At 47.5% G+C, this 17,500-nt stretch overlaps 1 protein-coding gene across 4 annotated transcripts in view; it reads right to left on the bottom strand.

The window, feature by feature from the left end:
- LOC135536001 (voltage-dependent T-type calcium channel subunit alpha-1H-like) overlaps window positions 1–17,500 on the bottom strand; it is a 123,463-nt gene that overhangs the window by 16,391 nt on the left and 89,572 nt on the right. For all 4 annotated transcript variants that reach the window (XM_064962398.1, XM_064962399.1, XM_064962396.1 and 1 more), the window contains exons 26-29: window positions 13,076–13,227; window positions 12,488–12,597; window positions 12,231–12,364; window positions 1,797–1,867 (exon numbers count right to left, since the gene is read on the bottom strand). In XM_064962398.1, coding sequence (XP_064818470.1) covers window positions 1,797–1,867; window positions 12,231–12,364; window positions 12,488–12,597; window positions 13,076–13,227 — 467 coding nt within the window. The remainder of the gene's footprint in view (window positions 1–1,796; window positions 1,868–12,230; window positions 12,365–12,487; window positions 12,598–13,075; window positions 13,228–17,500) is intronic.

Here is a 17,500-nt window from a genome sequence, read left to right as displayed (position 1 = left end):
AGTCAGGTACAGTACACACACACACACACACACACACACACACACACACACACACACACACACACACACACACACACACACACACACACACACACACACACACACACACACACACAGTCAGTTACAGTACACACACACACAGTCAGGTACAGTACACACACACACAGTCAGGTACAGTACACACACACACAGTCAGGTACAGTACACACACACACGGTCAGGTACAGTACACACACACACGGTCAGGTACAGTACACACACACACACAGTCAGGTACAGTACACACACACACGGTCAGGTACAGTACACACACACACACAGTCAGGTACAGTACACACACACACAGTCAGGTACAGTACACACACACACAGTCAGGTACAGTACACACACACACAGTCAGGTACAGTACACACACACACAGTCAGGTACAGTACACACACACACGGTCAGGTACAGTACACACACACACAGTCAGGTACAGTACACACACACACAGTCAGGTACAGTACACACACACACACACACACACACACACACACACACACACACACACACACACACACACACACACACACACACACAGTCAGGTACAGTACACACACACACAGTCAGGTACAGTACACACACACACAGTCAGGTACAGTACACACACACACACACACACACACACACACACACACACACACACACACACACACACACACACACACACACACACACACACACACACACACACACACACAGTCAGGTACAGTACACACACAAACACAGTCAGGTACAGTACACACACACACAGTCAGGTACAGTACACACACACACGGTCAGGTACAGTACACACACACACAGTCAGGTACAGTACACACACACACAGTCAGGTACAGTACACACACACACGGTCAGGTACAGTACACACACACACAGTCAGGTACAGTACACACACACACAGTCAGGTACAGTACACACACACACGGTCAGGTACGGAACACACACACACGGTCAGGTACAGCACACACACAGTCAGGTACAGTACACACACACACAGTCAGGTACAGCACACACACGGTCAGGTACAGTACACACACACACAGTCAGGTACAGCACACACACACACGGTCAGGTACAGCACACACACGGTCAGGTACAGTACACACACACACAGTCAGGTACAGTACACACACACACGGTCAGGTACAGTACACACACACACAGTCAGGTACAGCACACACACAGTCAGGTACAGTACACACACACACAGTCAGGTACAGTACACACACACGGTCAGGTACAGTACACACACACACAGTCAGGTACAGTACACACACACACAGTCAGGTACAGTACACACACACACAGTCAGGTACAGTACACACACACACAGTCAGGTACAGTACACACACACACAGTCAGGTACAGCACACACACAGTCAGGTACAGTACACACACACACAGTCAGGTACAGTACACACACACACAGTCAGGTACAGTACACACACACGGTCAGGTACAGTACACACACACACGGTCAGGTACAGCACACACACACACGGTCAGGTACAGTACACACACACACGGTCAGGTACAGTACACACACACACAGTCAGGTACAGCACACACACAGTCAGGTACAGTACACACACACACAGTCAGGTACAGTACACACACACACAGTCAGGTACAGTACACACACACACACACACACACACACACACACACACACACACACACACACACACACACACACACACACACACACACACACACACACACACACACACACACACACGTGCACACGTTACCTGTGGCAAGGCCTGCATGACCGTGTCCAGAAGAGCTCTCATCCCTGTAGCCATCTTCAACAGCTTCAACACTGAGGAGAGAGACAACACAACACTATAGCCATCTTCAACAGCTTCAACACTGAGGAGAGAGACAACACAACACTATAGCCATCTTCAACAGCTTCAACACTGAGGAGAGAGACAACACTACCTACTTTACCATCTTCAACAGCTTCAACACTGAGGAGAGAGACAACACTACACTATAGCCATCTTCAACAGCTTCAACACTGAGGAGAGAGACACCACTACACTATAGCCATCTTCAACAGCTTCAACACTGAGGAGAGAGACAACACTACACTATAGCCATCTTCAACAGCTTCAACACTGAGGAGAGAGACAACACAACACTATAGCCATCTTCAACAGCTTCAACACTGAGGAGAGAGACAACACTCTACTTTACCATCTTCAACAGCTTCAACACTGAGGAGAGAGACAACACAACACTATAGCCATCTTCAACAGCTTCAACACTGAGGAGAGAGACAACACTACCTACTTTACCATCTTCAACATCTTCAACACTGAGGAGAGAGACACCACTACACTATAGCCATCTTCAACAGCTTCAACACTGAGGAGAGAGACAACACTACACTATAGCCATCTTCAACAGCTTCAACACTGAGGAGAGAGACAACACAACACTATAGCCATCTTCAACAGCTTCAACACTGAGGAGAGAGACAACACTCTCTACTTTACCATCTTCAACAGCTTCAACACTGAGGAGAGAGACAACACAACACTATAGCCATCTTCAACAGCTTCAACACTGAGGAGAGAGACAACACTACACTATAGCCATCTTCAACACCTTCAACACTGAGGAGAGAGACAACACAACACTATAGCCATCTTCAACAGCTTCAACACTGAGGAGAGAGACAACACTCTCTACTTTACCATCTTCAACATCTTCAACACTGAGGAGAGAGACAACACTACACTATAGCCATCTACAACAGCTTCAACACTGAGGAGAGAGACAACACAACACTATAGCCATCTTCAACAGCTTCAACACTGAGGAGAGAGACAACACAACCTACTTTACCATCTTCAACAGCTTCAACACTGAGGAGAGAGACAACACTACACTATAGCCATCTTCAACAGCTTCAACACTGAGGAGAGAGACAACACTCCCTATTTTACCACAAACACAACGGGGTGTGTGAGAGAGAGAGAGACAACAATACCTATTTTACCACAAACACAACGGGGTGTGTGAGAGAGAGAGAGAGAGAGAGAGACAACAATACCTATTTCACCACAAACACAACGGGGTGTGTGAGAGAGAGAGAGAGAGACAACAATACCTATTTTACCCCAAACACAACGGGGTGTGTGTGAGAGAGAGACAACAATACCTATTTTACCACAAATACAACGAGGTGTGTGTGAGAGACAACACTACCTACTTTACCCCAAACACAACGGGGTGTGTGAGAGAGAGAGACAACAATACCTATTTTACCCCAAACACAACGGGGTGTGTGTGAGAGAGAGACAACAATACCTATTTTACCCCAAACACAACGGGGTGTGTGTGAGAGAGACAACAATACCTATTTTACCCCAAATACAACAAGGTGTGTGTGAGAGACAACACTACCTACTTTACCCCAAACACAACGGGGTGTGTGTGAGAGAGAGACAACAATACCTATTTTACCCCAAACACAACGGGGTGTGTGTGAGAGAGAGACAACACTACCTACTTTACCCCAAACACAACGGGGTGTGTGTGAGAGAGAGACAAGAATACCTATTTTACCCCAAACACAACGGGGTGTGTGTGAGAGAGACAACAATACCTATTTTACCCCAAATACAACAAGGTGTGTGTGAGAGACAACACTACCTACTTTACCCCAAACACAACGGGTGTGTGTGAGAGAGAGACAACAATACCTATTTTACCCCAAACACAACGGGGTGTGTGTGAGAGAGAGACAACACTACCTACTTTACCCCAAACACAACGGGTTGTGTGTGAGAGAGAGACAACAATACCTATTTTACCCCAAACACAACGGGGTGTGTGTGAGAGAGAGACAACAATACCTATTTTACCCCAAACACAACGGGGTGTGTGTGAGAGAGAGACATCAGGGTCAGTCATAGTTGTATGATAGGTGTTGTTTTACAGGGTCAGTCATAGTTGTATGATAGGTGTTGTTTTACAGGGTCAGTCATAGTAGTATGATAGATGTTGTTGTACAGGGTCAGTCATAGTAGTATGATAGGTGTTGTTTTACAGGGTCAGTCATAGTAGTATGATAGGTGTTGTTTTACAGGGTCATAGTAGTATGATAGGTGTTGTTGTACAGGGTCAGTCATAGTAGTATGATAGGTGTTGTTTTACAGGGTCAGTCATAGTGGTATGATAGGTGTTGTTGTACAGGGTCAGACATGGTAGTGTAATGTGTTGTTTTACAGGGTCAGTCATAGTAGTATGATAGGTGTTGTTGTACAGGGTCAGTCATAGTAGTATGATAGGTGTTGTTTTACAGGGTCAGTCATAGTAGTATGATAGGTGTTGTTTAACAGGGTCAGTCATAGTAGTATGATAGGTGTTGTTTTACAGGGTCAGTCATAGTAGTATGATAGGTGTTGTTTAACAGGGTCAGTCATAGTAGTATGATAGGTGTTGTTTTACAGGGTCAGTCATAGTAGTATGATAGGTGTTGTTTTACAGGGTCAGTCATAGTAGTATGATAGGTGTTGTTTAACAGGGTCAGTCATAGTAGTATGATAGATGTTGTTGTACAGGGTCAGTCATAGTAGTATGATAGGTGTTGTTTTACAGGGTCAGTCATAGTAGTATGATAGGTGTTGTTTTACAGGGTCAGTCATAGTAGTATGATAGGTGTTGTTGTACAGGGTCAGTCATAGTAGTATGATAGGTGTTGTTTTACAGGGTCATAGTAGTGTGATAGGTGTTGTTTTACAGGGTCAGTCATAGTAGTATGATAGGTGTTGTTTTATAGGGTCAGTCATAGTAGTATGATAGGTGTTGTTTTATAGGGTCAGTCATGGTAGTATGATAGGTGTTGTTTTACAGGGTCAGTCATAGTAGTATGATAGGTGCAGTGTAATGTGTTGTTTTACAGGGTCAGTCATAGTAGTATGATAGGTGTTGTTGTACAGGGTCTGTCATAGTAGGATGATAGGTGTGGTTGTACAGGGTCAGTCATAGTAGTATGATAGGTGTTGTTGTACAGGGTCAGTCATAGTAGTATGATAGGTGTTGTTTTACAGGGTCAGTCATAGTAGTATGATAGGTGTTGTTTTACAGGGTCAGTCATGGTAGTATGATAGGTGTTGTTTTATAGGGTCAGTCATGGTAGTATGATAGGTGTTGTTTTACAGGGTCTGTCATAGTAGGATGATAGGTGTGGTTGTACAGGGTCAGTCATAGTAGTGTGATAGGTGTTGTTTTACAGGGTCAGTCATAGTAGTATGGTAGGTGTTGTTGTACAGGGTCCGTCATAGTAGTATGATAGGTGTTGTTTTACAGGGTCAGTCATAGTAGTGTGATAGGTGTTGTTTTACAGGGTCAGTCATAGTAGTGTGATAGGTGTTGTTTTACAGGGTCATAGTAGTATGATAGGTGTCCTCAGTACTAGGCTGTGTCTACCTCTAGTGATCCTCAGGGCTGTGTCTACCTCTAGTGATCCTCAGGGCTGTGTCTACCTCTAGTGGTCCTCAGGGCTGTGTTTACCTCTAGTGATCCTCAGGGCTGTGTCTACCTCTAGTGGTCCTCAGGGCTGTGTCTACCTCTAGTGGTCCTCAGGGCTGTGTCTCCCTCTAGTGATCCTCAGGGCTGTGTCTACCTCTAGTGGTCCTCAGGGCTGTGTCTACCTCTAGTGGTCCTCAGGGCTGTGTCTACCTCTAGTGGTCCTCAGGGCTGTGTCTACCTCTAGTGATCCTCAGGGCTGTGTCTACCTCTAGTGGTCCTCAGGGCTGTGTTTACCTCTAGTGATCCTCAGGGCTGTGTCTACCTCTAGTGGTCCTCAGGGCTGTGTCTACCTCTAGTGGTCCTCAGGGCTGTGTCTACCTCTAGTGATCCTCAGGGCTGTGTCTACCTCTAGTGGTCCTCAGGGCTGTGTTTACCTCTAGTGATCCTCAGGGCTGTGTCTACCTCTAGTGGTCCTCAGGGCTGTGTCTACCTCTAGTGGTCCTCAGGGCTGTGTCTCCCTCTAGTGATCCTCAGGGCTGTGTCTACCTCTAGTGGTCCTCAGGGCTGTGTCTACCTCTAGTGGTCCTCAGGGCTGTGTCTACCTCTAGTGGTCCTCAGGGCTGTGTCTCCCTCTAGTGATCCTCAGGGCTGTGTCTACCTCTAGTGGTCCTCAGGGCTGTGTCTCCCTCTAGTGGTCCTCAGGGCTGTGTCTCCCTCTAGTGATCCTCAGGGCTGTGTCTCCCTCTAGTGATCCTCAGGGCTGTGTCTACCTCTAGTGGTCCTCAGGGCTGTGTCTCCCTCTAGTGATCCTCAGGGCTGTGTCTACCTCTAGTGGTCCTCAGGGCTGTGTCTACCTCTAGTGGTCATCAGGGCTGTGTGTCTATCTCTAGTGATCCTCAGGGCTGTATATCTACCTCTAGTGGTCATCAGGGCTGTGTGTCTACCTCTAGTGGTCCTCAGGGCTGTGTCTACCTCTAGTGGTCATCAGGGCTGTGTGTCTACCTCTAGTGGTCATCAGGGCTGTGTGTCTACCTCTAGTGGTCCTCAGGGCTGTGTCTACCTCTAGTGGTCATCAGGGCTGTGTGTCTACCTCTACTGGTTCTCAGGGCTGTGTCTACCTCTAGTGATCCCCAGGGCTGTATATCTACCTCTAGTGATCCTCAGGGCTGTGTGTCTACCTCTAGTGGTCCTCAGGTCTGTGTCTACCTCTAGTGATCCCCAGGGCTGTGTGTCTACCTCTAGTGATCCTCAGGGCTGTGTGTCTACCTCTAGTGGTCCTCAGGGCTGTGTCTACCTCTAGTGGTCATCAGGGCTGTGTGTCTACCTCTACTGGTTCTCAGGGCTGTGTCTACCTCTAGTGATCCCCAGGGCTGTATATCTACCTCTAGTGATCCCCAGGGCTGTGTGTCTACCTCTAGTGATCCCCAGGGCTGTGTGTCTACCTCTAGTGGTCATCAGGGCTGTGTCTACCTCTAGTGATCATCAGGGCTGTATATCTACCTCTAGTGATCCTCAGGGCTGTGTGTCTACCTCTACTGGTCCTCAGGGCTGTGTCTACCTCTAGTGGTCATCAGGGCTGTGTGTCTACCTCTAGTGGTCATCAGGGCTGTATATCTACCTCTAGTGATCCCCAGGGCTGTGTCTACCTCTAGTGGTCATCAGGGCTGTGTCTACCTCTAGTGGTCATCAGGGCTGTATATCTACCTCTAGTGATCCCCAGGGCTGTATATCTACCTCTAGTGATCCCCAGGGCTGTATATCTACCTCTAGTGATCCCCAGGGCTGTATATCTACCTCTAGTGGTCATCAGGGCTGTGTATACCTTTAGTAATCCTCAGGGCTGTGTGTCTACCTCTAGTGGTCCTCAGGGCTGTGTGTCTACCTCTAGTGGTCATCAGGGCTGTGTGTCTACCTCTAGTGGTCCTCAGGGATGTGTCTACCTCTAGTGGTCATCAGGGCTGTATATCTACCTCTAGTGATCCTCAGGGCTGTGTGTCTACCTCTAGTGGTCATCAGGGCTGTGTCTACCTCTAGTGGTCATCAGGGCTGTATATCTACCTCTAGTGATCCTCAGGGCTGTATATCTACCTCTAGTGGTCCTCAGGGCTGTGTGTCTACCTCTAGTGGTCATCAGGGCTGTGTCTACCTCTAGTGGTCATCAGGGCTGTGTGTCTACCTCTAGTGATCCTCAGGGCTGTGTGTCTACCTCTAGTGGTCCTCAGGGCTGTATATCTACCTCTAGTGATCCCCAGGGCTGTGTGTCTACCTCTAGTGGTCATCAGGGCTGTGTCTACCTCTAGTGATCATCAGGGCTGTATATCTACCTCTAGTGATCCTCAGGGCTGTATATCTACCTCTAGTGATCCTCAGGGCTGTGTGTCTACCTCTAGTGGTCATCAGGGCTGTGTCTACCTCTAGTGGTCATCAGGGCTGTGTGTCTACCTCTAGTGATCCTCAGGGCTGTGTGTCTACCTCTAGTGGTCATCAGGGCTGTGTCTACCTCTAGTGGTCATCAGGGCTGTGTGTCTACCTCTAGTGATCCTCAGGGCTGTGTGTCTACCTCTAGTGGTCCTCAGGGCTGTATATCTACCTCTAGTGATCCCCAGGGCTGTGTGTCTACCTCTAGTGGTCATCAGGGCTGTGTCTACCTCTAGTGATCATCAGGGCTGTATATCTACCTCTAGTGATCCTCAGGGCTGTATATCTACCTCTAGTGGTCCTCAGGGCTGTGTGTCTACCTCTAGTGGTCATCAGGGCTGTGTCTACCTCTAGTGGTCATCAGGGCTGTGTCTACCTCTAGTGATCCTCAGGGCTGTGTCTACCTCTAGTGATCCTCAGGGCTGTGTCTACCTCTAGTGATCCTCAGGGCTGTGTCTACCTCTAGTGATCCTCAGGGCTGTGTGTCTACCTCTAGTGATCCTCAGGGCTGTATATCTACCTCTAGTGATCCTCAGGGCTGTGTGTCTACCTCTAGTGGTCCTCAGGGCTGTGTCTACCTCTAGTGGTCCTCAGGGCTGTGTCTCCCTCTAGTGATCCTCAGGGCTGTGTCTACTTCTAGTGGTCCTCAGGGCTGTGTGTCTACCTCTAGTGATCCTCAGGGCTGTGTGTCTACCTCTACTGGTCCTCAGGGCTGTGTCTACCTCTAGTGGTCATCAGGGCTGTGTGTCTACCTCTAGTGGTCCTCAGGGCTGTGTCTACCTCTAGTGGTCCTCAGGGCTGTGTCTACCTCTAGTGGTCCTCAGGGCTGTGTCTACCTCTAGTGATCCTCAGGGCTGTGTCTACCTCTAGTGGTCCTCAGGGCTGTGTTTACCTCTAGTGATCCTCAGGGCTGTGTCTACCTCTAGTGGTCCTCAGGGCTGTGTCTACCTCTAGTGGTCCTCAGGGCTGTGTCTACCTCTAGTGATCCTCAGGGCTGTGTCTACCTCTAGTGGTCCTCAGGGCTGTGTTTACCTCTAGTGATCCTCAGGGCTGTGTCTACCTCTAGTGGTCCTCAGGGCTGTGTCTACCTCTAGTGGTCCTCAGGGCTGTGTCTCCCTCTAGTGATCCTCAGGGCTGTGTCTACCTCTAGTGGTCCTCAGGGCTGTGTCTACCTCTAGTGGTCCTCAGGGCTGTGTCTACCTCTAGTGGTCCTCAGGGCTGTGTCTCCCTCTAGTGATCCTCAGGGCTGTGTCTACCTCTAGTGGTCCTCAGGGCTGTGTCTCCCTCTAGTGGTCCTCAGGGCTGTGTCTCCCTCTAGTGATCCTCAGGGCTGTGTCTCCCTCTAGTGATCCTCAGGGCTGTGTCTACCTCTAGTGGTCCTCAGGGCTGTGTCTACCTCTAGTGGTCATCAGGGCTGTGTGTCTATCTCTAGTGATCCTCAGGGCTGTATATCTACCTCTAGTGGTCATCAGGGCTGTGTGTCTACCTCTAGTGGTCCTCAGGGCTGTGTCTACCTCTAGTGGTCATCAGGGCTGTGTGTCTACCTCTAGTGGTCATCAGGGCTGTGTGTCTACCTCTAGTGGTCCTCAGGGCTGTGTCTACCTCTAGTGGTCATCAGGGCTGTGTGTCTACCTCTACTGGTTCTCAGGGCTGTGTCTACCTCTAGTGATCCCCAGGGCTGTATATCTACCTCTAGTGATCCTCAGGGCTGTGTGTCTACCTCTAGTGGTCCTCAGGTCTGTGTCTACCTCTAGTGATCCCCAGGGCTGTGTGTCTACCTCTAGTGATCCTCAGGGCTGTGTGTCTACCTCTAGTGGTCCTCAGGGCTGTGTCTACCTCTAGTGGTCATCAGGGCTGTGTGTCTACCTCTACTGGTTCTCAGGGCTGTATATCTACCTCTAGTGATCCCCAGGGCTGTATATCTACCTCTAGTGATCCTCAGGGCTGTGTGTCTACCTCTAGTGGTCCTCAGGTCTGTGTCTACCTCTAGTGATCCCCAGGGCTGTGTGTCTACCTCTAGTGATCCTCAGGGCTGTGTGTCTACCTCTAGTGATCCTCAGGGCTGTGTGTCTACCTCTAGTGGTCCTCAGGGCTGTGTCTACCTCTAGTGGTCATCAGGGCTGTGTGTCTACCTCTAGTGGTCCTCAGGGCTGTGTCTACCTCTAGTGGTCATCAGGGCTGTGTGTCTACCTCTACTGGTCCTCAGGGCTGTGTCTACCTCTAGTGATCCCCAGGGCTGTATATCTACCTCTAGTGATCCCCAGGGCTGTGTGTCTACCTCTAGTGATCCCCAGGGCTGTGTGTCTACCTCTAGTGGTCATCAGGGCTGTATATCTACCTCTAGTGATCCCCAGGGCTGTGTGTCTACCTCTAGTGGTCATCAGGGCTGTGTCTACCGCTAGTGGTCATCAGGGCTGTATATCTACCTCTAGTGATCCCCAGGGCTGTATATCTACCTCTAGTGATCCCCAGGGCTGTATATCTACCTCTAGTGATCCTCAGGGCTGTGTGTCTACCTCTAGTGGTCATCAGGGCTGTGTGTCTACCTCTAGTGGTCCTCAGGGATGTGTCTACCTCTAGTGGTCATCAGGGCTGTATATCTACCTCTAGTGATCCTCAGGGCTGTATATCTACCTCTAGTGGTCATCAGGGCTGTATATCTACCTCTAGTGGTCCTCAGGGCTGTGTCTCCCTCTAGTGATCCTCAGGGCTGTGTGTCTACCTCTAGTGGTCATCAGGGCTGTGTCTACCTCTAGTGGTCATCAGGGCTGTGTGTCTACCTCTAGTGGTCATCAGGGCTGTGTGTCTACCTCTAGTGGTCATCAGGGCTGTGTGTCTACCTCTAGTGGTCATCAGGGCTGTGTGTCTACCTCTAGTGGTCATCAGGGCTGTATATCTACCTCTAGTGATCCTCAGGGCTGTATATCTACCTCTAGTGGTCCTCAGGGCTGTGTCTCCCTCTAGTGATCCTCAGGGCTGTGTGTCTACCTCTAGTGGTCATCAGGGCTGTGTCTACCTCTAGTGGTCATCAGGGCTGTGTGTCTACCTCTAGTGATCCTCAGGGCTGTGTGTCTACCTCTAGTGGTCCTCAGGGCTGTATATCTACCTCTAGTGATCCCCAGGGCTGTGTGTCTACCTTTAGTGGTCATCAGGGCTGTGTCTACCTCTAGTGATCATCAGGGCTGTATATCTACCTCTAGTGATCCTCAGGGCTGTATATCTACCTCTAGTGATCCTCAGGGCTGTGTGTCTACCTCTAGTGGTCATCAGGGCTGTGTCTACCTCTAGTGGTCATCAGGGCTGTGTGTCTACCTCTAGTGATCCTCAGGGCTGTGTGTCTACCTCTAGTGGTCATCAGGGCTGTGTCTACCTCTAGTGGTCATCAGGGCTGTGTGTCTACCTCTAGTGATCCTCAGGGCTGTGTGTCTACCTCTAGTGGTCCTCAGGGCTGTATATCTACCTCTAGTGATCCCCAGGGCTGTGTGTCTACCTCTAGTGGTCATCAGGGCTGTGTCTACCTCTAGTGATCATCAGGGCTGTATATCTACCTCTAGTGATCCTCAGGGCTGTATATCTACCTCTAGTGATCCTCAGGGCTGTGTCTACCTCTAGTGATCCTCAGGGCTGTGTGTCTACCTCTAGTGATCCTCAGGGCTGTATATCTACCTCTAGTGATCCTCAGGGCTGTGTGTCTACCTCTAGTGGTCCTCAGGGCTGTGTCTACCTCTAGTGGTCCTCAGGGCTGTGTCTCCCTCTAGTGATCCTCAGGGCTGTGTCTACTTCTAGTGGTCCTCAGGGCTGTGTGTCTACCTCTAGTGATCCTCAGGGCTGTGTGTCTACCTCTACTGGTCCTCAGGGCTGTGTCTACCTCTAGTGGTCATCAGGGCTGTGTGTCTACCTCTAGTGGTCCTCAGGGCTGTGTGTCTACCTCTAGTGGTCCTCAGGGCTGTGTGTCTACCTCTAGTGGTCCTCAGGGCTGTGTCTACCTCTAGTGGTCATCAGGGCTGTGTGTCTACCTCTAGTGGTCCTCAGGGCTGTGTGTCTACCTCTAGTGGTCCTCAGGGCTGTGTGTCTACCTCTAGTGGTCCTCAGGGCTGTGTGTCTACCTCTAGTGGTCCTCAGGGCTGTGTCTACCTCTAGTGGTCATCAGGGCTGTGTCTACCTCTAGTGGTCCTCAGGGCTGTGTGTCTACCTCTAGTGGTCCTCAGGGCTGTGTCTACCTCTAGTGGTCCTCAGGGCTGTGTGTCTACCTCTAGTGGTCCTCAGGGCTGTGTGTCTACCTCTAGCGATCCTCAGGACTCTCATGATCCTGATGATGGTGGGGTTGATGGGTAGCGATGCGTTCATCTTCAGCTCCTCCAGAGTGATGCCCATGATGGACAGCAGCACTATGGCCAGGTCCAGCTGGTTCCACCTGGACATACACACACACACACTTTTGTGTCAAGATCCAATGACCGAGTGAGGAACAGTTTTTGTGTGTGTGTATGTGTGTGTGTGTATAGTGTGTGTGTGTAGTGTGTGTGTGTGTGTGTACCTGTCTTTAAAGAACCTGTGCAGTCCGAAGGCCACTAGTTTCAGCAGGGTCTCGATGATGAAGATACAGGTAAACAGGTAGTTACAGTACTTCAGAGCCTCCTCCAGATACTGGACACATACACACACACACACACACACACACACACACACACACACACACACACACACACACACACACACACACACACACACACACACAGTTAGTACCTCCTGTAGAAGTAAGAAGGTTCCAGAATGCCCAGACATAACACTATTAGAGTTATATAGTTTGACCATCAAGGTTACCAGCGGTTGGTAGATTTTCATACTTTCCTTGTTGCTATGGTTACCTAAGTTACATAATGGTAGTGTGGTTGCTATAGTTACCAATGTGCAGGGTTAGTTCTGTTACCCGAGGCTGGTTGTCGTGTGGTTGCTATAGTTACCTGAGACTGGTTTTCGTGTGGTTGCTATAGTTACCTGTGGCTGGTTGTGATGTGGTTGCTGTAGTTACCGATGTGCGGGGTTACTTCTGTTACCTGAGGCTGGTTGTCATGTGGTTGCTATAGTTACCTGAGACTGGTTGTAGTGTGGTTGCTATAGTTACCTGTGGCTGGTTGTAATGCTCCATGCTCATGGTGACGACGTTGATGCCGATGATGATGGTGATGAAGAGGTCCAGGTAGTGGCTGGTGCACAACGTGTGGATGGTGAGACGCACAGGGGAGTAGTCTGCATAGTAGGGCCTCTGTTGGGCCTCTGGAAAACACACACACACACACACACACACACACACACAAAACACACACACACACACACACACACACACACACACACACACACACACACACACACACACACACACACACAGTCAGAACACCTACATGTAGAGAGAGATACACACAGGTGTGGCACGTACGACAGAGGACCAGAGTGACATCACCAGAGACATTACTGAAGGAGTTGACATTCAGTAACAGGCAGTAACTATGACATCATCAGTAACATACAGTAACTATGACATCATCAGTAACTGACAGTAACTATGACATCATCAGTAACAGACAGTAACTGTGACATCATCAGTAACAGACAGTAACTTTAACATCATCAGTAACAGACAGTAACTATGACATCATCAGTAACAGACAGTAACTATGACATCATCAGTAACCGACAGTAACTGTGACATCATCAGTAACATACAGTAACTTTAACATCATCAGTAACAGACAGTAACTATGACATCATCAGTAACAGACAGTAACTATGACATCATCAGTAACCGACAGTAACTGTGACATCATCGGTAACAGACAGTAACTGTGACATTATCAGTAACAGACAGTAACTATGACATCATCAGTAACCGACAGTAACTGTGACATCATCGGTAACAGACAGTAACTGTGACATCATCAGTAACAGACAGTAACTATGACATCATCAGTAACAGACAGTAACTTTAACATCATCAGTAACAGACAGTAACTATGACATCATCAGTAACAGACAGTAACTATGACATCATCAGTAACTGACAGTAACTATGACATCATCAGTAACAGACAGTAACTGTGACATCATCAGTAACAGACAGTAACTTTAACATCATCAGTAAGAGACAGTAACTATGACATCATCAGTAACAGACAGTAACTATGACATCATCAGTAACCGACAGTAACTGTGACATCATCGGTAACAGACAGTAACTGTGACATCATCAGTAACAGACAGTAACTATGACATCATCAGTAACAGACAGTAACTGTGACATCATCAGTAACCGACAGTAACTGTGACATCATCGGTAACAGACAGTAACTGTGACATCATCAGTAACAGACAGTAACTATGACATCATCAGTAACAGACAGTAACTGTGACATCATCAGTAAGACAGTAACTATGACATCATCAGTAACTGACAGTAACTATGACATCATCAGTAACAGACAGTAACTGTGACATCATCAGTAACAGACAGTAACTGTGACATCATCAGTAACAGATAGTAACTGTGACATCATCAGTAACAGACAGTAACTATGAGACAGATGGTTTGGGAGTTGACATTCAGTCAATTCAGTCAGAAAGTGAAAAACCGCCCTAATTCAAAATAATGGAACCATTATTTTTTTTTTTTTTTTACAATTGAGGCTGATGTTGATATTGAATGAACCCCCAGCCCTGCTGAGACAAACTGGACAAACACGTGAGGTCATCCCAACGCCTGCTGGACTACCGCTTAGTGGCGTTGTGATTACTGAAGTCTAAAAATATGCCATTTATCTATTGGTCAACGGTTCCAGCTATGTTTCTGAGTCTGCTGCCCATCAAACCATGTTTTCCCGGCACGCCACCGACGATACCGTCTCATGTTTACAGGTACAGTAGCACCGACTGCATCGTACCGTAGTGTTTGTTAGAGAGATGATGCTGCTGTCAGTGTATAGACCTTAATCATGCATGTCCCAACGATGGGCCGACATCATGCCCACATTCAGAGCTAATGTAGCTAACGTAGCTAATATAGCTAACGTAGCTAACGTAGCTAATATAGCTAACGTAGCTAATAAAAGCTAACGTAGCTAATATAGCTAACGTAGCATACATAGCTAACGTAGATAACGTATCTAACGTAGCTAATATAGCTAACGTAGCTAACGTAGATAATGTAGCTAACGTAGCTAATGTAGCTAACATAGCTAAGCTGGTGTCCTGTGTGAATTGAAGTATGCTCCCTCTAATTCTCTCTCTCTCTCTCTCCCTCTTCTCCTGGAGGACCTGAGCCTTTGGGACCATGCCTCAGGACTACCTGACCTGATGACTCCTTGCTGTCCCCAGTCCACCTGGCCGTGCTGCTGCTCCAGTTTCAACTGTTCTGCCTGCGGCTATGAAACCATGACCTGTTCACCGGACGTGCAACCTGTCCCGGACCTGCTGTTTCCGACTCTCTCCCTCTACCGTACCTGCTGTCTCTAACTCTGAATGAAAAGTCAACTGACATTTACTCCTGAGGTGCTGACCTGTTGCACCCTCTACAACCACTGTGATTATTATTATTTGACCCTGCTGGTCATCTATGAACATTTGAACATCTTGGCCATGTTCTGTTATAATCTCCACCCGGCACAGCCAGAAGAGGACTGGCCACCCCACATAGCCTGGTTCCTCTCTAGGTTTCTTCCTAGGTTTTGGCCTTTCTAGGGAGTTTTTCCTAGCCACCGTGCTTCTACACCTGCATTGCTTGCTGTTTGGGGTTTTAAGCTGGGTTTCTTTACAGCACTTTGTGACATCTGATAATGTAAAAATTGCTTTATTAATAGAGTTGATTGATACTATAAAGATGTCAGCTGTAGCAGGGTTTATACTGTAGAGATATCAGCTGTAGCAGGGTTTATACTGTAGAGATATCAGCTGTAGCAGGGTTTATACTGTAGAGATATCAGCTGTAGCAGGGTTTATACTGTAGAGATATCAGCTGTAGCAGGGTTTATACTGTAGAGATATCAGCTGTAGCAGGGTTTATACTGTAGAGATATCAGCTGTAGCAGGGTTTATACTATAGAGATATCAGCTGTAGCAGGGTTTATACTGTAGAGATATCAGCTGTAGCAGGGTTTATACTGTAGAGATATCAGCTGTAGCAGGGTTTATACTGTAGAGATATCAGCTGTAGCAGGGTTTATACTGTAGAGATATCAGGTCAGCTGTAGCAGGGTTTATACTGTAGAGATATCAGCTGTAGCAGGGTTTATACTGTAGAGATATCAGCTGTAGCAGGGTTTATACTGTAGAGATATCAGCTGTAGCAGGGTTTATACTGTAGAGATATCAGCTGTAGCAGGGTTTATACTGTAGAGATATCAGGTGTAGCAGGGTTTATACTATAGAGATATCAGCTGTAGCAGGGTTTATACTGTAGAGATATCAGCTGTAGCAGGGTTTATACTGTAGAGATATCAGGTCAGCTGTAGCAGGGTTTATACTATAGAGATATCAGCTGTAGCAGGGTTTATACTATAGAGATATCAGCTGTAGCAGGGTTTATACTGTAGAGATATCAGGTGTAGCAGGGTTTATACTATAGAGATATCAGCTGTAGCAGGGTTTATACTGTAGAGATATCAGGTGTAGCAGGGTTTATACTGTAGAGATATCAGCTGTAGCAGGGTTTATACTGTAGAGATATCAGCTGTAGCAGGGTTTATACTGTAGAGATATCAGCTGTAGCAGGGTTTATACTGTAGAGATATCAGCTGTAGCAGGGTTTATACTATAGAGATATCAGGTCAGCTGTAGCAGGGTTTATACTGTAGAGATATCAGCTGTAGCAGGGTTTATACTATAGAGATATCAGCTGTAGCAGGGTTTATACTATAGAGATATCAGCTGTAGCAGGGTTTATACTATAGAGATATCAGCTGTAGCAGGGTTTATACTATAGAGATATCAGCTGTAGCAGGGTTTATACTGTGGAGATATCAGCTGTAGCAGGGTTTATACTGTAGAGATATCAGCTGTAGCAGGATTTATACTGTAGAGATATCAGCTGTAGCAGGGTTTATACTGTAGAGATATCAGCTGTAGCAGGGTTTATACTGTAGAGATATCAGCTGTAGCAGGATTTATACTGTAGAGATATCAGCTATAGCAGGGTTTATACTGTAGAGATATCAGCTGTAGCAGGGTTTATACTGTAGAGATATCAGCTGTAGCAGGATTTATACTGTAGAGATATCAGCTGTAGCAGGGTTTATACTGTAGAGATATCAGCTGTAGCAGGGTTTATACTATAGAGATATCAGCTGTAGCAGGGTTTATACTGTAGAGATATCAGCTGTAGCAGGGTTTATACTATAGAGATATCAGCTGTAGCAGGGTTTATACTGTAGAGATATCAGCTGTAGCAGGATTTATACTGTAGAGATATCAGTTGTAGCAGGGTTTATACTATAGAGATATCAGCTGTAGCAGGGTTTATACTGTGGAGATATCAGGTCAGCTGTAGCAGGGTTTATACTGT

The sequence above is a fragment of the Oncorhynchus masou genome, unplaced genomic scaffold (assembly GCF_036934945.1).
Source record: "Oncorhynchus masou masou isolate Uvic2021 unplaced genomic scaffold, UVic_Omas_1.1 unplaced_scaffold_543, whole genome shotgun sequence".
NCBI lineage: Eukaryota > Metazoa > Chordata > Actinopteri > Salmoniformes > Salmonidae > Oncorhynchus > Oncorhynchus masou.
This window is presented reverse-complemented; position numbering and strand designations above follow the sequence as displayed.